Source organism: Siphateles boraxobius, unplaced genomic scaffold (genome assembly GCF_051911475.1).
Source record: "Siphateles boraxobius isolate OS27281-9 unplaced genomic scaffold, OSU_SipBor_1 30, whole genome shotgun sequence".
Lineage (NCBI taxonomy): Eukaryota > Metazoa > Chordata > Actinopteri > Cypriniformes > Leuciscidae > Siphateles > Siphateles boraxobius.
The window spans coordinates 17,156,676-17,179,000 of record NW_027508920.1 but is presented as its reverse complement, the minus strand read 5'-3'; the positions used below and the strand labels follow the sequence as shown (position 1 = coordinate 17,179,000).

Genomic DNA, 22,325 nt, shown 5'->3' with positions numbered 1-22,325 from the left:
TGTATGATATTGCTGAGCTAACAGCTTCATGAAAGTGAAAGTGAAAGTGACACGTGATGACCATGGATGGTAACCCATACTTGGAATTTGACCTCTGCATTTAACCCTTCCAAGTAAGTGCACACACATTAGGAGCAGAGTAGTGAGTAGTGAACACACACACACTTTAAACGTGGATACACACCCCTGGAGCAGCGGCCAGCCTTGAGTGGTGCCCGGGGAGTGATTGGGCTTTAGGTGCCTTGCTCAAGGACACCTCAGTCATATTCCTGCCGGTACTGGAATCGAACCAGCAACCTTTGGGTCACCAGTCCAACTCCGTTACCATTAGGCCATGACTGCCTGCATACGGCAATTAACTCACAGTTGTACTGAAAAGTGAAAATTATCCATAAACTTTTTACAAGTACATTTTAATAAACATTTCCCTCCTCTATGAATCTTTTCACTGAGCTTATCGCAATGCATTATAGGATTGCCATTTTCACAAAGTAATCATGCATTCCTGCCTTACGTTTTGTAGGTATGAGCAACATCCTACGTTTCTGCAGTGTACCTGTGATGCCTAAAAATGATGTGCCTAATAAAGGGCTTATATTCTCACTATTTACAAACTCTCTCTTTCTTCTCCTCAGTGCCACCCACTCCTCAACCCACAGATGATGTGGATGTGTACTTCGAGACCCCAGCAGATGATAAAGAGCACAGCCGTTTCCAGAAGGCCAAGGAGCAACTCGAGATCAGACACCGCAACCGCATGGAGAGGGTGAGTGAGAGGTCACATTTACATTTAGATAAGAGAGTTGCCATGTGACATCCCCAACTGTTAAAGAGTTGTTTATGTTTGGCCGTTGAGGTCCAGCCCTTATTTGTGTCACCAGAGCCCCAAGTTTTTTTGTATGTGTTGCTCCCTTCAGGTGAGGAAGGAGTGGGAGGAGGCCGAGAGCCAGGCCAGGAACCTGCCCAAAGCTGAGAGACAGACACTGATCCAGGTGAGCCTCAGCTTCCATGCCAGAGGACATCTCATACAAGATGTGACTGTTTATTTATTGGATTTTAATTATTCTCTCTGCAGCACTTCCAGGCTATGGTGGAGTCCCTGGAGGAGGAGGCAGCCAGTGAGAAACAGCAGCTGGTGGAGACTCACCTTGCCCGGGTAGAGGCAATGCTGAACGATCGGCGCCGTCTTGCACTGGAGAACTACCTAGCCGCCCTACAGGCTGATCCACCCAGGGTGAGACAACAAACAATGACCTTTTGCCCTGTTTACAAATGATGTTAAAGGGATAAAGATTGAATTAATTACTCACCTTTATGTCATTCCAAACCCGTGAGACTTTCATTCATCTTCGTAAAACAGTTATGCAACGAGCACTTTGACACTTCAAAAAGTTCCTAAAGAGATTGCAAAACCTATCCATATGAATCGAGCAGTTTGGTCCAAATTTTCTGATGAGGCGCAATCAGTTTTTATGATGAACGGATGGAATTTAGGCTTTGGAAAAGATTTTTCATTTCCAAAATTGTATTCTTTTAATGAGGCTTTTTTCTTCAACCTGATATCAGGACAGTTCAGCCTGACATTTTTGACGTTGGCTTTATAATTGCCAAAGAATATTACAATTAATTTAAATTCAGAAATTATAAACACGTTTATCATAGCAAGTGTATTTGAGTCATTGAATGTATAAATTGCATGTGAATGTATTTGAAGTATCCATCATCTCATATACCCACCGATGACTCTTCGAAAAGGAGATGCATTTGAGATGCATGTTAGTACCAGGTGTGGATGATGGCATTATTTTTGTCTTTGCAAGTTCTGTGAGTAAGTTAAAGAACATTGAGAGATAAGTGCCTCCTTAAAGGATTGTTCTCATCTCATAATGACCAGATTACACTTCTCATACTTAAGTCTCTAATGGGCGATGGTTGTCTTTCCCCAGTGCGGCGTGATTTAATGGTGGCAGATTACCTGTCCTCTATTATCCCGCTGAAAGCTCATAACAGCGAGGGCTGCTTCAGTTACTTAAGATATTCATTTGAATTGGGCACCTATGTAATTTTTAATCCCCTGAAATGATTTGCACGAAGAGATTCAGAGCCGGACTCACACAAGCAGGCGCGTTTTAGGCATCTCTGCTAATCCTCTTGTTATTCCTCTGTCTTGCGGCTCTTTGATCCTAGTGCTGATTCACGGATCAGCCAACTCATAAAGAGACGTCCACCTGACTCACCCTGCCTTTTATTTTCTCTCCTTTGTGGTCAATTTATCTCCTCATTCTCTGTCTCCGCAGCCCCACCGTATCCTGCAGGCTCTGAAGAGGTACATGCGTGCTGAGAATAAAGATCGTCAGCACACCATCCGCCATTACCAGCACGTCCTGGCCGTGGACCCTGAGAAGGCCGCCCAGATGAAGTCCCAAGTCAGTGCCGCCACACCCTTTATTGTTAAATCCAATACTTCATTTGATCTTTTCTCACCTTTGTCCTATTTATAACAGTTTTACTTGCCTTTTGGTCCCTACTTAATATTCAAAGAACATAAGCCTGCATTTAAAGGATGATTTCCCAAAGAGGTGGAAAAACTGTGGTAAACATTAGTAGATGGCAGAGTTGAAAATGTTCGTGATTTTTTTTCTTTCTTTCTAATTGGTGCTGGTAGTTGCACTCGCTTCCCCTTTAAGCTTGGTAACTGAACGAGTTTTTTGTGAGTATGTACGGTGTTCAGAAGTTGAGAGGATTGTCCGTTAGTGAGTTAGCATGACTGTATTCTCTTGTTCGAACATTATGTGAGAGATTAGCACTGCACTGCTCTTGTGTAACATCACACTTAGCGATTTGATTGGATGTAACTTCAGAGTCTAAGCCAATGGCGTGGCTCTATAAATTGCATTCCAGACTGGCCTCAGTCAGCATAGATGTTTGTCATGGGAGACGGGATGTGGCACAGATCCAGAGGTGTGCACGGATCTGAGAATTATGGGAAATGAAACCCACATTCACAACAGTTTATATCTTGTGTTTTTGTTTACTGACTGATAGCAGTTCCTGTTTATTTCAGATTTAATTAGGCAAACCTTTAGATCTGAGGCGGGTTTACAAAGCATTCTTAAGAAAATTCTTCTTAATTGTTATTTTTATCTTTTCTAATTTAAGAATATTTCGTTTTTATAATAACATCTTACCTCCGGTTTCACCGACAAGGCTTACGCCTAGTTCCAGAATAAAATGCATGTTTGAGCTGTTTTAACTGAAATCTAATCTTAAAAAGTTTAAAAAAAATCTAAAAACATTTTCATGTTTATAAAAAGGCTACTTAAATGCCCTAATTGAACTAAAGCCTAATCCTGACTTAATCTAAGCCCCGTCTGTGAAACCAGGCCATAATGTTAGAATAAACTTAATTTATGTCTTAATTATTTAAGTCTTAAATTATGTTTTATGAATTTATTAGGTTGTTTCAAATATTAAGCATTACAAACTAGCACTAGCTACATATGATATTATATTTATATATATATATATATATATATATATATATATATATATATATATATATACTAGGAAAAATAACAATTTATAATGAACGGCATGTTAAAAAAACTTGATTCGGAGTGCTGATCTCCCATCAAGCCAGTTTTCTTCTTTAAAAAAAATGCACTTAAGAACATTTGTACAAACTTATTTATTTTCCTTAAGATTTATTGATCTTCTTGATCATGAATCTGTGCTCTGAAATCTCCGCAACTTGAAAGGATTTTTTCATGGAATGGAAGTTAATGAGATAATTCACCCAAATGAAAATTAGCAAATGATCATTTACTCACCCTCATAATGTATAATGACTTTAGAAATATCAATCTGAACTTTTACAATCCTTTTTTTGGAACAGGTTCCTTTTTTGCAACCTGTGCTTTCATTGTATGAAACAGTGCAGTATAAATGTTTCACACAGGTTTGGAATGACATGAGGATAAGTAAATAATGCCAAAATTTTCATTTTTGGGTGAAGTATCCCTTTATCAACTGTCAAGTCTCATGTAGGTTTTATAAACGCACTTAGCGTTCAAGCAAAAAATAGCAGTCACACCGGTGACTTGTGGGGCTCTGATTTATAGAATGGTGTGTTTGAGAAATGGCAGTACAGTCTATTTTGGCAACTCCTCTCAAATGAGTTGAAGTCCAGGTATGACTGGCAGATTAACATAAACCTTCTTATTTCCTAAACCAACAGTGCGACAGCTAAATACAGTATGCAGGAACTTTCTGAGGTCCAGACGGGCACCTAGAGGGTCAACAAGGACATTTTAGAGCAATATACGTGTGTGTGTGTGTGTGTGTATATGTATGTATGAATATTGCATACATGCATACATACACACACATGTATATTAATGTATAGTGCATTATGTGTGTGTGTGTATATATATATATATATATATATATATATATATATATACATACACACACACAAGCCCTTCATTGCCATCTGTTGCCGGTTTTTGAGCATTGCACACAAATTTAGTGACAACAAAAGAACAGGCGTGGTTGCTCATACACAGACATTTTACTGCACACAGTCACACAGTTTCTTCTCACCATTTCTGCATTAAGATCGCAAAGCTATTTTTTTTCTGATTTACATCCATCCAACGCTACATGCCCTTTAACTCAACCACAGACCTGCTCCATCTTGTGGAATGGAGTCTTTATCTAAATATCATCTTGCGTAAATCGACCGCTGTTTTAGAAGTGTGTGTCTGTGTTTCCTAGGTGATGACCCACCTGCGGGTGATTGAGGAGAGGATGAACCAGAGCCTGTCTCTGCTCTACAAGGTGCCATACGTCGCAGAGGAGATCCAGGATGAGATTGGTAAGTGTGGACAGCTGGATCCGGGTGGTGGCTTTGAAAATTGTGGAAATTGACTTCTTTCAAACACACGCAAGAAAAGGAATATGTATTTGAAATACGTTTATTTTATGCTAAGTATACTACAAATACATCTACGTATTTATGTACAGTACTTAATATAAATACCCTGCAATTTTACTTTTGGAATACTAAATTGGTGTACTTAAAGTCTGTTAAATTGGTTCTACAATTTTTGTAATTAATGCACTTAAGTTATTCAGAAATAGTGCTGAGGTCCAACTAAAGAAATACTTAATTATATTTGATTGTACTAAAGTGGAACTATTGCAATTATACTTTAGGTACACTTTAAATATCTTGCATTTAAAGACTGATATTATACAGAGATCATACTATCCTTACTAATAGTGATATTAAAACACATTTTAGGCTTAATATTTAGAAATGTGCATTGTGCAATAAAGAAGTACTCCAAATAAAGTTTAATTATAATATTTATATTAGTAAGTCTCATTCTCAGTCTCATCAAGAGATTGGTAGATCTCTTTCCAGGATTATGGGTAGTGTAGTCCTTCACTGGTATTTTACCTGTTAAAGTCAGCATGAAATTAAACAGTCTCTATTCTAAATGCATGTCATTTGTGCATACGTTTCATAAAAAAATAAAATTAAAAAAATCGTCTTTAAAATATATATTTTTTACATTAAAGATTAAACTCACAATCTTAACTTGTGGCTTCAACAGAAGCACATATCATTTAACTATCTTGGAGCTCATGGTAGATCTTTCTTGACAATGACATTATCACTAAAAAGGTTTGTTCATTCTTGCTAAAAATCAGTGTCCTTATGGAGAAAATAGATATTTGTACTGTTCTGTTTCTGTGGCGACAAGCAGCAAAGAGTGCATGTTACTGAAACAGACAGATTTTACATAATCAATAACCATCCATTCCTGCAAGATAGGCTGGATTACATTTAAATAAATCGTGATCTGTACTGGAGTTCATGTGAACCCAAACCCAGACCTCCCTTTTTCAAGCCATCTCGCTTGATGTGGTTCTCTAGTGTGCACATGAGCTCAGAAAACGGCTTTCACAACAACTAAGAAACAGAGCACTCTAAAGTGCACTTGATTTAACATAGATAAAGGTGTACAACGATTTTGGGTCTATTTTACGTGTTCTTTTTTCCTGATGTGAGCTTTTAGTCCCCTAAAAAACTGCAGAATCTCTCTGCATCTCAGATGCCAAGATAATTACACCTGTATGAAAAGCTTGGCTTCAGTAATTAGCTCTCACACGTGCGTGCACGCACACACACACACACACACGCACGTAATTTGGCAACTCTTTTTATTGCTCAGCTTGAGCACATCTCACCGCAATCAAAGTAAATTAGAGTGCTCTGAAGCGTTTGTTGTGCAGTGTTGTTTGTTTCAGTTGGAAGCTTTTCCCAGAGACTCTGCACTTAACAAATTTTTTTTCTTTTTCATTAATTTTACGAGAGGAGCAGTGGCATTGTGTAGAAGAGATGAGACTAGTATGTGGGGTTTGACAGAACTGGGTCAAGACTCCTCCAGATTTCCACTAGTGTGTGATGATGTGTAGTTTTTAAGCCAGACTCTGTGGAGAATGTTTTTGCAAGTTTAGAGAAGTACTAGAAAGGGTCATTTTTTTTATCTTTACCGATGCCTGGAAATGCCGCTGTACGAAACCTTGTAATGTATAATTGATCGCATTTATGAATGCTTCATGTCTGCGTCATGCTTTTGAGATAGATCCATTCCTCCATCTCTTCCCTCCTCTAATTTGCTGTTTTTAACCATGTTCCTCTCTGTATCTACCAATTAAGATGAACTTCTACAGGATCAAAAGGCAGATATGGACCAGTTCGTGTCCTCCATCTCTGAGTCTCAGCCTGATGTCACTGTATCCTCTGAGGAGAGCGTAGAGGTTCCTGCCTTTGAAGGAAAGCCCTTCCGCCCCTTCCAGGTCAACTCTCTGGGCTCACCCGCTGAACCCGAGGGTAAGTTTCTTGTCTAAATTTACACTGACAAATCTTTGAGGCTCACTATGCGCTCAATGGACTTCTTGCACGATCTACTTATTACAACTCGGGAACTTCCGGTAACACCATTCAGCGCCCCTACATGCATGAGAATTCAGATCATTACTGCGTTGGCAATTGATTAAAACAATGAATCATGTTCACAGTTTTCTTTCCAACTGTGCATTCTGAATATAACAATTTCCCCACTAATCTGCAGCAGTCTAGTGCTTATCTTCTCATTAAGAGTGTTTTTCTCTTCCTGATCATATTTCAACCCTGTTGAGTTTACATTTACATTTTTAAATGAATTTGACTGATAAAAAAGATTTTTTTTGTGTGCGTTGGTGCTCTTATTCCAGTCTTTTAAAATAGTTGAATGAATGGATGAATTTGCGGTAAGTTTAACTTCTTAATTATTTAATTAATCTTAAACAGTAAAGTATTAACAATGTTACTACTTTGATTATCAATAAGTTTTGCATAAACAATACTTACAGTGGAATGATTGAGTATGATGACTGACACAAAAGTGATTAAAATATTTAATTTAAATAAATAAGGGTTAATATTGATCAGGTCTCAGACACTTCAGCATCGCGGTTGCTAGTTAAGATGAGCACTGACATCCTGTGGTGAAAATCACAGATGTTTACTAGGCGCTGCTTTCTCAGAACGGCTCGGATTGGATTAAAACTTCATGTTGAGTTTGGAAAACTCTTTACAGAGTAATCATTATAAAATCTCTACGCCTGTCTCTGAGAATGTCCAGATTTTTAATTATTCTTGTAGACACTCATTTAGGTGGCGTTTAGTCAACTCGATGACTACAGCACATAGAAAATATACATACCCGGAAATAAATGAGTTGTACTATTTCAAAACGGAAGTGTGTCATGAAGATCAGTGCAAGTAGTCCATATGGCACTGTTGCCGAGGCAGGTTTTGCATCAGTGTCATGCCGCTAATACCCACTTCCCTGTAGGATAAAAACGGCTAAACCTAGTCGGTATGCTGGTTTTAATTGAACCTTGTTTTCGCCATGGAACAAAAAAAAAAAATCTACAAGTTAATTGTGACTTTTTAGCTCATAATTCGAACTCCTTTTTTCTCTCTCTCAAAATTGTGTATTTTTATCTCACAATTTGGAATTAACTCACAATTGTGAGTTTGTCTTACAATTAATAGAAAAAGAAAAAGAATTGTAAGAATTGCGAGATATAAGCTCGCAGTCAGACTTTTTTTTCTCACAATTCTGTGAGATATAGAGTTGTATGATAAAAGGTTGCAATTATATATATTTTTTTATTCCATGGCAGAAATAAGTTTCCATTGGTGTTAATTTTTGTTTATTACTACTCACCCTCATGTTTTTCCAAACCCGTAAGACCTTCGCTCATCTTCGGAACACAAATTAAAATTATGTTTGTTGAAATCCGAGAGCTTTCTGACCCCCTCTTAGACTGTAAATTGCCATTTTCATGGCCCAGAAAGGTAGTAAAGATCATTGAAATAGTCAATGTGACTACAGTGTTTCAACCAACGACATGAATACTTTTTGTGCACATTGGTCTACATTGTCTACATTTACTTCACTTTAGATTCGTCACAATTCTACAATGAAATAGTCAAAGTGGCATGAACTCTGATATGGCCGTTCAGACTGCGGTCGCATTGCAAAACATCAGACCTGTATCTAATTTCGGACCACATATGGAAGTGGCCCAATCTGAATCGAAAAGACCAGATTCCATGTGGTTTGTGCTGTTCATATGGTTATGAATCAAACAGATCGCATATGAGCAAAACAAGTATGTTGGGGTCATACGTCACAACAAAATTAAGTAATAATTTTCAATTCAAAACATCTCAATGGTTCTAAAAAATATATTTTTCTTCATTCAAAATAACATTTATTTATATTTTTATTTTTATTTTTATTTTGGGGTGAAATATGACCTGGAAATTTTCCAGGAAAAGCTCAGCCAACAGTTCCTTGTTCAAACATCACTGATATGGCTTTTTCTCTGGCTGGCTCTTGTTTAAAGTGTCTGTTTTGAGCCAGTACTAAAGCTTTGCTTGTAGCTTCTCTCTCAAAGCCTGTAGCTCTCTGGCAGCATGAGGCCTATTCGTGTTAATGTTTTCTAAATGCTGTATGAAACCCTGAAGTCCAAATATTGCACCGGGCTGTAGGTTACTGCTTATCTAAGCTTGCCTGAATCCCCACTGGCATCGCCTTAAACACAACGACATTTGAAGTTCAGCTAAAATCATAAAGCCTGAGGCTCTGGCGTCACACTGCAGCCTAGTACTTTGAAAATCTCTCTCTTTCAGCGCCCAGTCCTGCTCTTTCACTGCCCTGCCAAGCCTTTAAGGAAATGGCAAAATGGGTTAAATTAAGGTGAAATGTACAAAAAGAGCAATATAATAAGCACATCAGAGCCCAGGAGGGCTTTCATTATGACAGGCCTGTCCAGAAACACATCCTGGTTCTTTCTTTCACCTGTTCTTTGATTTGTTTTTCTTTTTCATTCTGTCCCTGTGGGATTCTCCTCTCCGTCCGCAGACACGGCTTGATAACCCTGACTTACCTCTTTTACTCACCTGTTTTTTTTCTCTTTTTCTATTTCAATCAAATTTTCTTGTTTTGTCTTTTGCTTGTATGCAATGCCTAGGCGATCTCTCTGAACCGCCTCGTGCCTTCAAGAAAGGTGGGTTTCTGCTGCTTTTCTCGTTCTCTTTTTCACCCTCCTAAATGTTGTTTGCTCTTTTTTTATTATTATTATTTTTATTTTTTGCATATAGGGCTGGGTATTGAGTCATATTTTCTTCTATATTTAATTTTAATTCTATCTGATGTTGGATCAGTTTGGAATATTTCAGTAAAAAAAATAAAAAAAATAAGGATAATTCTATCATTTTGTGGTTTTACAAATCTATATCGTATTGTTCAAATGAAAATGAATCCGAATTTTTACCCAGCCCTACTTTCATACATCTTGAATCATCTTCCCATCTATCCTCATATTTCTTTTACTGTATTTCCACCCCATGGTTTTGCTCTGTCTGTCCCTTCAGCCCTGTTAGCCGTCTTGTTCTTAATTTCCTCTCTGTCACTCCCTCAGATGGAGATACCAAACATCCCATCTCTCAATGTCTGGCCGGAAGAGCTTTGCCTAGTTAAAAGTCTAAGCAGCTTGTTAAACTAATTAGCTGTTCGGATCTGAGAACGAGTTCGTGTAAATGTGCTGTGTGGTCCTAAAGCAGTTATGGCTGCCTCACTACCTGCCTGTGTCAGGGATACAAATAACCTGATTCAGACCCAGCTCTCTTTGGACAGATCCTTAGGACCCATTTGCTACTTATTTGGCTTCCTCTCGTCACTCTCCTGTAATCTTGCGCTTATAATGACAGGAGCTTGTTAATTTAGTAATTCCGTTGCAGGACCGCTTATTCAACTGACCCATAGCTAGCTTTTACTCCCAGATTGTACAATTGGAACATAAACCTGTTTACCATTTAACCTTGTGGTCCCACCTCATATGAATGCACATTTAAGCTACTCTTAGATTATTAGTGATGCTTACAAAGCTTGCAATTCACTATTACTATTGCTTATACTTGGGGTTTGGAAGTGAAACAACACCCTAACCCTGAATATTAAGCTTTAGAGTATAAATTGTACCATATGGTTTGTACTAAAGACATTAAATGATACTTCAAATCATGCAGCTTGTTGAAGAGTGGTGTGCTCTTACTTTTGAAATGGTGATCGGATGGTTTTCGTCTGATGGATGATTTAAATTACATAAGCATTGTAGCTAGCAGATGGACTTGAGGATAGGCTCTTTTACATGAGCTAGCTAGCAATCACTTGGCCCTGGGAGCTAGCTAAAAAACACCCAGAATGCCTTAGAAAATGTTTAGCAACACCTTACAACCACCCACAACACACTAGCAACCGTGGTGGTGTGTAAGAACAGGCCAGCACTACCCACATTTTCTTTCGGAAAATGTCCATCTCTGATTGGTCTTTTTGTTTTTGTTGTCTCATTTCACTTGTGAAGTCTAAACGTCTTTGTTGCACACATTCACCTCCGTGTGTTAAGTTTTGCCAGTGGTGTGTGTATATGTATTTTGTGGTTCAGTCGTGGATGGTTAAGCTGCAAGCGCTTCTCTCCAGACCTTGTGACTGCCGCTGAACATAGTTAATCTTTTAGTGGTGGTGACCTGCTGCTTTGACAGTCAAACAATGAGTGTGGGTGAAAGGTATTGTTCTCCTCTCAACCAATGAGATTTCTCCGACATGGTATTATGTAACCAGGACTCATTTTAGCCAGGTGTCTTTAGAAGCTTCCAGCATTGTCATAGAATGTTTATCAGAGAAAATACTATTTACGCTGTTTAATGTTTTAAATTATTATACATCTAATCATATGTCCCTTATGAAAGAGAATTACGCTTTAGCATGCTTTTTAGAAGAGTCATATACGAGCGTATGGAACGCTCAAGGGGTTCCGGATTAAAGCAGTCAGGATGGTGGTGTGTGTTTTCCGGTAAGAGAAACACGAGAGGGAATCCCAGTTTAACTTATTAATTCAAAGGAGGTTTGTATATGTTACTTCAAAAATGTGTGGTCTATATAAAACAAAATAGAAACAAAGAAAACAGTTGTAATTATATCAGTAAATGATACAAACATTCAGGTATTAAGTAATATATAAATTAAAATACATGGGTTAACTGCGTGCTGATTATAATAAAATAATCAAGTAAACAATGACACGCAGATTGCACAATCGTTGCGTATGCACGATATTACAGCAGCAGTGAACGTACAATGTCATCAAATTCGACATTTTGAAACAATATTGAACAAACTGGGTGATCTGTAACTAGGAATTGAATAAAATATCTTATAACCTAATATAACAATCATTTTCAAATCAAAGTCTAATATGAAAACGGTTTGGTTTCACTTTGACGCAGTTGAAAATGCATTAATTTTCCGATCAAATCTCGACATTCAGAACAATAATGTCAATAACAAAGGCAAAATATATACGAAAACTCACCAGTAATCATTTACGCACTGAGAAAAAACATACATCGCTGAATGACAGACCAGCCGGCCTGATTTGTATCTCAGCATGTCCACACCTGGCTGAGGACTGTATAATATGAATCACTCAGGTTAGGGCTTTCTCACAAGTCATTACGAAAATAATATACTGTAAAAGAATACACTTAAGTGCGTGCTGAATGTAGTTTTAGCCACTTAATTGAATGTTGTTTACAATTAAATTAAAATATTTTAGTTAATTTATATTAAATGCAATTATTTGCTTTTTTGGACCCACTTAAGTAAATTTTTATATGCAATTTCATAATTGTTTCTGTTGTCTTGAAATAGAGGGGAATCAAAATTTTGTAATAGGATTTTTCAATTTGTGAGTAAAATGAAACCTTTGGTAAACATTACTTGATGACACTTCGTTGGTTAGTTACAAACACCCATATTGAAAGCACCGTTATGTTTTTTTTTTGAAAACGTATGTTTCTAATAAGTGTCTAGACAATACATATAGGAAAATCTCGTAGGGACCAGTGGCGAATTAGTCTTCTGGGTTCTGACGTTATCCCTGCACCACTCCATATGGTTAGTGCACTGCTGAACGTACTGACAAGCATTCATCGTAAACCAAAAAATACTTCAATGTCGTTTCTATTCAAACTTGTATGTCATGTATTTTAATATACTTCTTATTACAAATTTGTAATGATGTAACATCAGTGTAATATCAAATAACACACTACAGTTAAAATTATAATCAAGTACTTAACACTTGCTTTATGTTTGTCAACACATCATAATAAGTACTTATATCAATCGATATTACAAAATGCACCTTTTAAAAGTTTACTTAAGTGTGTTAAGAAAGTCATGGAAGGCTACTTTCTTTAAGTGCACTTAAGTGACCTTTGATTTCAGTAATATTGTATCTGCAAGTAGTTTTCAAAACAATATTTGAAGTGCACTGCATGTGCACATTGAATATAATTGTTATTAATCTGAATAGCCTGATAATAAACCCATTATTTTTTTAGGAAATGCTGTCTTTTAAAAAAAAAAAGTCAACATTTAATCCAGTAATTTAAGGCCTTTTAATGTTGAAGCTGCAGTTTGTTACTTTTGGGGCTCTAGCGGTTAATAAACAGAACTGCATGCGCCTTGCCGAAGAACATTGTAGCCGGAGCAACTTCGCACTGTTTATCTCCATGACGCAGTGGTACGACCTGACCGGTCTATATACACAAATATTAATATATATGTCAAATATACACACTTATTAAGTGTACCGTAGTGATTCAGGATAAGACAAAAACACGGTTTGGAAAATAAATTTGTGATTTTGAACACAAAAAAAGTTACAGAAGACTGCAGCTTTAATGTAGTAAAATATTACAATTTAAAGCAAAATGCATTGTGAAAAAAAAGTACAGTTCAAAAAGAAGTGTCGCCATTGGAATACATCAGTATTCTCTTGACGGTGAACTTGACCATTAACCATGTCAGTTCCCAGCAGGTAAACGTTTAAATGGCCTAATTCCTGATTCTGGAATTGAACGACCACTTTTGACCATCCTGTCAGTTGTTCCATTCAGAAATGTCACATTGTGGTAGTAAAATGGGTTATGAATGCAGGTTCATGTTGACTTTAATTGTTTAATATGTAGGGTTATTCTGTCTATTTATAGAGCTGAAGTGCTCACAGGATGTCTCAAGGCACTAATTCTTCCAGGAAGAGACCTCACACCTCTTACTGTGAGCTTAATGTTTACACTGAGCTTGTCTGGGCTGATCCAGGAGGACTCTGGGTTCAGTGGGCGCTTCTACATCATACACTGCATAAAGTGCATGACTAATGAATGACTGTGTGTTGGTGTGCCGGCCCCTGACTGACTGCGCTGTAAAACAAATTGGCAAGGCAGCAGGTTTCTGGCCATGAATCGGCTAAAAATTGAAGTTATGGTCTTGATGGCAGCTACTGTTGCTCACAGAGATATTTGTAAACATTTTAGTTTGATTTAATGCAGAAATGCAAGTTTCACACTTGTCTTCCTGACTCTGGTTGGCTGTTCCCTCTGCAGGCTCTGGCATGAACAGTCTGGATGGTCTGATTGGAGCAGAGGAAAAAGTCATCAACAGCAAGAGCAAGATCAATGAAAATGTGGTGAGACTACCAGCCTGCCTCGAGCAACACACACGCTTTACTGCTCTGTTGTGTACACTGTGCAAACTCTCATGTCATTACATAAACTAACAAAAAAAATAACAATTTAGCACTGTTATAAACATTCAGTTTAAGTGCTAATAATAAAATATAGAAATGCCTTCATGGCAAACCTAGATGAACAGCTAAATAATACAGACAGTTTGCTCTGTCAGTCTAATTATTTATAGTGTATAACTATGGTCTGTGCCATGTGAATTTATTTGTCTTTACAGCACTTGCAAGGCAGCACTGGATTGACATAGCTTTTGTTTTCTTTCTCCACATCTTTTTGGAATTTTCTAATTTTTTGATGCCAAGGACCCCCAAATATGATTATCACCCCCTTTAAATGTAAAGGCATTGATTCGTTGTGAAAAAAAGTTATAGTATGAAGACTACGTTGTTAGCAGAATTAAATAAATTGATTTTATTATTGTCATTTTACTAAAAAATGAAATTCTAGAAACTATTTTCTCTGTATCATGTTGACAGATTATCTATTGTTTTACCCATTATTAATGTTAGATTTAAATTTTAAAATTATATATACATTTAAAACATATTTCTAGCCTCCTTTTTTATAATAAATATATTCAAAGCAGCATTGCAAGAAAGTACAACCTGCAGTGAAGCAGCTAAAAGTGACAGTTTTGTACTTTTAAAATAATCATGAATAGTCTGTGATTTCTTACCTTTTTTCAGAAAAAAAACATAGATGGTAATAATCTCAAATACAGTGAATGTTGACATTCTCTGAAATGTTCTGCTGACCCTTTGAAAACTTACTAAATGTCAGTGCTATCTATTTTTTTTTTACTTTATATTTATCATCAAAATGTAAAAATATCTAATTTACTTAAATGTTAGCCATTCAGTGGTTGTCATCATATGGTTTGCATGTTGAATTCCGATTGGACTTCTTTCTTGCATTTATTTGCACATTGAATTGTAATTGGGGTCTATTTTAAAAATCTATAGCCTCAACTGAACCAATGCCTGACATCTAATCTTACCTTAAACTTTAGCACTTCACCTGCTGCCTTGCAATCACTGCTCCGCTATCTCCTTCCAGAAATACAAGTCTGGTTTATTTCATTTTTATCTCTTTCATAGCATGCCACATTCACATATTTCCCTGTCACATTCCAGTCTCCCCTGTTCGCAGCTCACACACGAGCCTGTGTGGACTTGCAATGCATGATCTCTCTGGAGAATGTGACTAATACTATTTCTGCATGTTTGTCTTTGTGAAATCACACAGAGGTGCTATCAGAGGTTTATGAGAATCATATGTCATATCAAACCTGTATGAATAGCCTATTTATTTTTTCTGCAGAAGATATCTTGAAGAATGTTAGTAACCAAACAATTTCAGTTCCCATTGGCGTGACTTCCTTTGTATGAACAAAAAATAGAATGGAAGCCAATGGGAACCAAAACTGCTCGGTTACCAACATTCTTCAAAATATCTTTTTTTATGTTTCACAGATGTACATTTTGGGTGACTATCTCTTTAAGTATGCTCTGATTAGCCCTTTTTTTTTAAATGTTTTTCAATACACGTGTAGGTGTTTTTGTGTTTGATAGCACAATACCAAAATGAAAATGCTTGTTTTTCCTTCATTAAATGCAACCGGCCAAGTCTTCAAACAAGGACATAGTCACTGTATCAAAGCTCATGAATTATTTAGACTTAGACTTAGACTTCTCTTTATTAATCCTTTGGGATGACTCCCGCAAGGAAATTGAAATTTCCAGCAGCAGTTTTAGCAAGGAGGAAGGAGAATAGTAGATAAAAAAAAGACAGTACAATAATAATAATAATAATAATAATAAAAATAATAATAGTAATAATAACATTAGTCAGAATATCAACAAAAAAGACCATAAATAAATTATTTTAAAAAGTGTCAGTGTTGAGTCCAGTGTTAAAGTGATAAAGTGACCAGGTATTAATGTAAGTCCAGGTGTGTATGTATGTGTGTATGTATGTATTGTCCGTATCGTCCTCTCTACCCTATTTCCTCCTCCCCCCAAGTGAGGAGTTGTAGAGTCTGATGGCATGAGGGACAAAAGAGTCCTTAAGTCTGTTAGTCCGGCAATTGGGAAGGAGCAGCCTTCCACTGAACCGGCTCCTCTGGGTGCTGATGATGGTGTGCATAGGGTGGCTGGCATTCTCAATAATGTCCAGCAGTTTGTCCAGTGTCCTCCTCTCTGCCACCATCACCAGTGAGTCCAGCTTCATGCCAATCACAGAGCCGGCCCACCTGATCATTTTATCCAGCCTGTTGGTGTCCTTCTTGGATATGCTTGCCCCCCCAGCACACCACAGTGTAGAAGAGGACACTGGTGACCACAGACTGGTAAAACAGCAGTTTGCTGCAGATGTTAAAGGAGCGCAGTCTCCCCAGGAAGTACAGCCTGCTCTGTGTCTTCCTGTACAGGTGACTCGTGTGTGTTGTCCAGTCCAGTTTGTTATCCAGCCACAGTCCGAGGTATTTGTATGATTTGACTGCCTCCACCTCAATTCCCTCCAGCAGGACCGGTCGCGGACTTGATCTGGACCTCCCAAAGTCAACCACCAGCTCCTTTGTCTTAGAGGTGTTGAGCTGTAGGCAGTTAGTGCGACACCAGAGAGCAAAGTCCCCCACCAGAATCCGATACCCCCCCCCCCCCCCCCCCCGTCACCCCTAATGCACCCCACGATGGCTGTGTCATCCGCGTACCTCTGTATGTGACTCAGGTCCGAGTTGTAACAGAAGTCCGAGGTGTACAGGGTGAAGAGAAGAGGGGCCAGCACTGTGCCCTGAGGGGCTCCAGTGCTGCTGACCACAGTGTCAGACATGATGTCCTTCAGCCTGACATACTGTGGCCTGTCCGTGAGGTAGTCTCTGATCCAGTCTACCAGAAAGTGGTCCACTCCCATCCTCATCAGTTTGTCCTGAAGTATAGGGGGCCGGATGGTATTGAAGGCACTGGAGAAGTCCAAAAAGAGTATCCTCACTGTGCCGTTCCCCTTATCCAGATGAGAGTGGATCCGGTGTAGCATGTAGAGGATGACATCCTCCACACCAACATCTGGCTGGTACGCAAACTGCAGGCGATCCTCGGTGTACTGTACCTGGGGTCTGAGGAGGCTGAGGAGGAGCCGCTCCAACGTCTTCATCAGGTGTGAAGTGAGTGCCACCGGTCGAAAGTCATTCAGCTCGCTGGGCCTGTTCTTCTTGGGAACTGGAACGATGCAGGATGTCTTCCAGAGGGTAGGCACTCTCCCTAGCTGCAGGCTAAGGTTGAAGATCCGTTGGAGCGGCTCCCCCAGCTCTGCAGGGCAGGTCTTCAGCAGTGTCGGACACACTTTATCCGGCCCCGCTGCCTTCCTGGGCCGGAGCCTCCTCAGCTGTTCTCTGACCTGGTCTGTAGTGATGTGGGGCGGTGATTGTATTGAGAAGGATGGGGGTAATGTGGTGTTGGTGGAGAAGTGTGTAGAGGGAGGTATGGTTGTGTCGGGGGAGGTGTGTGGGGGGAAGAAGACATTGCTGCGGTGGGGCTGAGGGTGAGGGTGGGGGGGGGCAAGGGCATGAGCTGGTTAAACCTATTAAAAAAGTCATTCAGCTCATTGGCCATCTCCATTGTCCCCCCTGTAGTTCTTGTCTTTGTGTTGGGACCTGTGATAGTCCTCACGCCATCCCAGACCTCCCTCATGTTGTTCTCCCTCAGCTTCTCCTCCACCTTTCTCCTGTAGTTGTCCTTAGCTTCCCTCCCACAGTGTTTCACCTCCCGCTGTGCTGTCTTCATGGCCTCCCTGTCCCTGCTACTGAAGGCAGCCTTCTTCCTGTTGAGGAAAGCCTTGACCTCCCGTGTTTCCCATGGCTTGTTATTAGGGTAACAGCGGACAGTCTTGATGGGGGAGACCACGTCTGCACAGAAGTTCAGGTAGTCCGTCAGACAATGTGTCATCCCCTCTATGTCCTCACCATGCGAGTCGATCAGCACATCCCAGACTGGGATGTTATAACAGTCTCTCAGGGCACTTTCCATCTCAGGGGACCCCCTCCTGCTGGTGCGAGTTGTCACCGGTTGTTTTTGGACCAGGGGAGTGTATAGTGGCTGTAGGTGAACCAGGTTGTGATCAGACTTCCCCAGTGGGGGGAGGGGAGTCGCTCTGTATGCATCCCTCACATTAGCATACAGGAGATCAATAGTCCTGTTGTTTCTTGTAGGACAATCTACAACCCGGTGAAAAACAGCCAAAGTAGAGTCCAAAGTTACATGATTAAAATCCCCCGAGATGATCATAAAGGCGTCAGGGTGTCTGCAGCGCTGCTGTGACGGAGTGGATCTTCTCACAAGCAGCGTCTGCGTCCGCTCTCGGAGGGATGTAAACACAGAGCGTGATCACATGGCTGAACTCCCTCGGCAGATAGTAGGTGGCCGCAGGCTAACGGCTAGCAGCTCGAGGTCCCGTCAAATGAGGCTGTCTTCACGGAGACATGTCCTGGGTTACACCAGCGGTTGTTGACATACATAATGAGTCCTCCACCTTTGCTTTTACCACTTGCCTGTGTGTCTCTACCAGCTCTCACGGCAGTGAATCCAAGCAGGTCCACTTTAGCATATGGTACAAGGTGGTTTAGCTATGTCTCCGTGAAGATGAACAAGCTGATCTCACGGTTAATCCGCTGGTTGTTTAACGTGGACAGCTCGTCGATCTTGTTTGGCAGAGAGTTCACGTTCCCCATGATTACGGAGGGAATCGATGGCTTGTAGCGCCTCCGATTCTCCGCTAGCTCGGCCTTTAGCTTAGCCCCGGCCTTGCAGCCCCTGGGTCTCCTCCTCAGTTCCGCCGGTATTGGTTGCCGTATCCCGGCTCGTCCTTTCGTGCGCAGAGCCAGCAATTCCTCCCTTGAATGAGTGAGAAAGCTAACTCCTGGTTGCATTTTAAGATTGGAAATATCCATAGGATATATAGAGCACACACTATCTTAACTCGAAGAATTAAAAAAGACAGGGAAAAAAGAGGTTTAAGTAAGTAAAAAAGAACTAAAAAGAGCTAAAAACTGTAGAGCTACTGGAGAGGCAGCCGTCTGCACAGCGCCAAACAGATGTTTACTGTTCAAACAGATGTTTACAGATGTAAATCTGTGAGCAGATTTTGGATTTGCTCACAGTATTTAATACACATCTATTGCTGTAAACGGCACCAAAACTATGAAAGACATTGAGGGTACACGCCACTTTAATATACAGGATAGGTGTCGCTTAATTAGTATTTTTCAATGACCAATTTTTTAACTTTAACATTTGGTCCCCCTCAAACTTGATTTTTGCTCACGCTATTTCAGTAATCTAACAGACACGGCACATCTCACACACTGACTCAATCTTCAGTTCCCAAGGAAGTAACTGAGACTACCCTGTCTGTGTTGACAGGTGATTGATGAGACTCTGGATGTTAAAGAAGTGATTTTGAAGGGTGTTGATCCTCTGGTAAGTACAGCGCCCTCCTGTGCCCAATACATGGTACTGTCAAACTCTGCAGTCTCATATAATGGGCTGTAAATGGGTTGATTGGAGATTACAGTAGGCTGCTTCACTTCGACCTGTGAGCAAATGACCGTTTTACATCGTTTGTCACAATCCTCCACAGCACGTGTGCATGTTTTCAATGCGAGACGCATGAGCATGTCCGGTGGATACGCGTCATTCGCCATCATTAGGTTCTCACACAAATGGAATTGAGCACTAAACATTTGTGTGTGAAAACTGCCAGTCATGGCTGTCATTGGCTGTCTGTGCACCTTCAGTTTTTCACTTAGTGAAGCAGATCAATACTACCAACACATTCATTCATGCCATAAGCTCAATTTCGATCTTGAAAATGTGACATGAAATAATAGTTGTTTTCTTTTGTAAATGGATCAGTTTATTCAACACAACACACAGTGTGCATATGCATTTTTATTGTGTATTGTATTTGATACATTAGGCTTTTATGTCTCATATAGTTGTATATAGTGAGAATATGAAGCTCATAATCGAGGACAATAACCCCAAACTGACCAAAACTGTAATTGGCAGTTGCTGATATTTATATGACCAAAAAGAAAACTTGTAATGTAAATTGATATCTTTATAATTGTGTAACAGACTATTTACATAAAATTCATATAAATATCAGTCCTTACTATCTCACAACAATATGTTTTAGTAAGATGATATTTAATGTTGGCTAGGGAGCAAATAATACAATGCAATGCAATACAAGAATGATCGAGAGATGAACAAATAAGTGTTCCTCGCAAGCCTGATGTATCATATTTGATACTCATGTTTAAACAGGTTTTTCAGTGAAGTTTTGACCATGCTGATAATTTAGAGACCTTTAAAATTTGTATATCAAATAGTATACATTAGGCTTTATAGGGTTAAACTGGGATAGTTCAATGAAAAATGATAATTCTGTCATCATTCACTCACCCTCATGTTGTTTTCAAACATGTATGACTTTCTTTGGTGGAGAACACAGAGAATGTTGGAAAAGAGCAGCATGAACATGTTTCAAAACATCTGTGTTTGTTCAGCAGAAGAAAGTAAGTCCTACAGGTTTGGAATGACATGAGGGTGAGTGAATGATGAGAGAAATTTCATTTTGGGGGGAACTGATGCTTTAAGATGGCTGTTTTGTGATAGAAAATGCAACAAATTCAGACTGGGAAAAAAAATCACACAGGCTGATTTACGTGCAAGACTTTGCATGGCAACTGTTTTACTGTATACAAGTTACAGTACGAGTCCCCTGCTTCAGCAGCATTCGTCGCAGCATTGAAAGGTCTTTGCCATGTTTGCCGTAGCTCTTTGTGCTTTGGGAGTGTAAATACGCTGTTTATTTTCCCCTCACAGTTCAGCCGTGGATCAGAGAAGGAGACGTTCCGCCCCCTGGTGGATGACTTCAGCTTCGGAAGCAGCGCTCTGATAGGCCTGCTGGTGATTGCGGTGGCCATAGCAACGGTGATTGTGATCAGTCTGGTGCTGCTGAGGAAGAGGCAGTACGGCACCATCAGTCACGGCATTGTGGAGGTGAGTTAACGGTCACACATGACGCTCCATCATTCACTCTTGCTGTTTTCAATGCAACCTTGAGGATAACTACAAAACGGCTAGATACATTCTCTCGATCCCTGTGAAAGATAATGCTCTCACTCAAAACACTCAAGGACAAGCAGGTTCAAAGAAAACGTAGTGCTTTTATCCACATACATTATATAAAAATTAGAATGAATATACACTCCCATTGAAAGGTTTGGGGTCAATAAAAAAAATGAACTTCGGAAAAGCTTTCCAGCGCTTGAGAGACATTAGAGAGCGGGAAGGCCTGAATTTTTTTGCGGTTTCACAAAGCCAGGATATGCTGTTGAATCATAGCTGATACATCCATACTTGCCAAGCTGTCTGATGCACCAGCTGTTAGTCAATGCCTGTGTTGCATGGAGCAATGAAGGGAGGGTCAGGGGTGTGTTTCTTGGGGCCTATTTACACCTGGTCACTTCATGCATTTTCTGATTGGATAGCTGTTCGATCGTGAAAAGACCAGGTGTAAATGCCCTCCGAAACGCTTTCAAAATGGATTTAATCCTGATTGCTCAAACCACTTTAGGAGGTTTCTAAATGCATCTGGTTGTTGAAACCACATAAAAAAATAAACACGTGAGAGTGTGTTATTATAGGCTATATGACCGCAGATTAATTGCTGTGTATCTCTTCATCAAGCCAACGCGTAAAATGCCGCAAATAAAACAAAGTCGCAGACGCTCAACACACAGTCATCTTCATTAAAAGTATTGAGACTAAATGATCTTACCAGTGCTGATGCCGGTGTGTTTGATTTGGAAATTAGCTGATGGTAAATGCAGCTCATATCTGTTGCTTTCGCTGACGTGAGCTCCGTTAAATTTGCATATAGCGTGGAAACTGAAGATCGGTTTTATATCCATTTTGCAGAAACACATTTATGTGGGCAAGTGTAAATGGAACTGTTTTAACAAATTACATAGCTATCTGATCAGTAAAAAGATATGACCAGGTGTAAACAGACCCTTAGAAATCGCTTACTGCAACTTTAAGCA

The 22,325-nt window shown here is 39.5% G+C and overlaps 1 protein-coding gene across 4 annotated transcripts in view; it reads left to right on the top strand.

Moving 5' to 3' along the window:
• aplp2 (amyloid beta (A4) precursor-like protein 2) overlaps positions 1-22,325 on the top strand; it is a 95,948-nt gene that overhangs the window by 71,515 nt on the left and 2,108 nt on the right. For 2 of the 4 annotated variants that reach the window (XM_077248368.1, XM_077248366.1), the window contains 10 exons: positions 636-766; positions 918-992; positions 1,076-1,234; positions 2,298-2,426; positions 4,777-4,876; positions 6,731-6,904; positions 9,601-9,636; positions 14,078-14,160; positions 19,633-19,689; positions 21,103-21,279. In XM_077248368.1, coding sequence (XP_077104483.1) covers positions 636-766; positions 918-992; positions 1,076-1,234; positions 2,298-2,426; positions 4,777-4,876; positions 6,731-6,904; positions 9,601-9,636; positions 14,078-14,160; positions 19,633-19,689; positions 21,103-21,279 — 1,121 coding nt within the window. The remainder of the gene's footprint in view (positions 1-635; positions 767-917; positions 993-1,075; positions 1,235-2,297; positions 2,427-4,776; positions 4,877-6,730; positions 6,905-9,600; positions 9,637-14,077; positions 14,161-19,632; positions 19,690-21,102; positions 21,280-22,325) is intronic. The other 2 variants (XM_077248367.1, XM_077248369.1) reach the window with 1 other exon arrangement.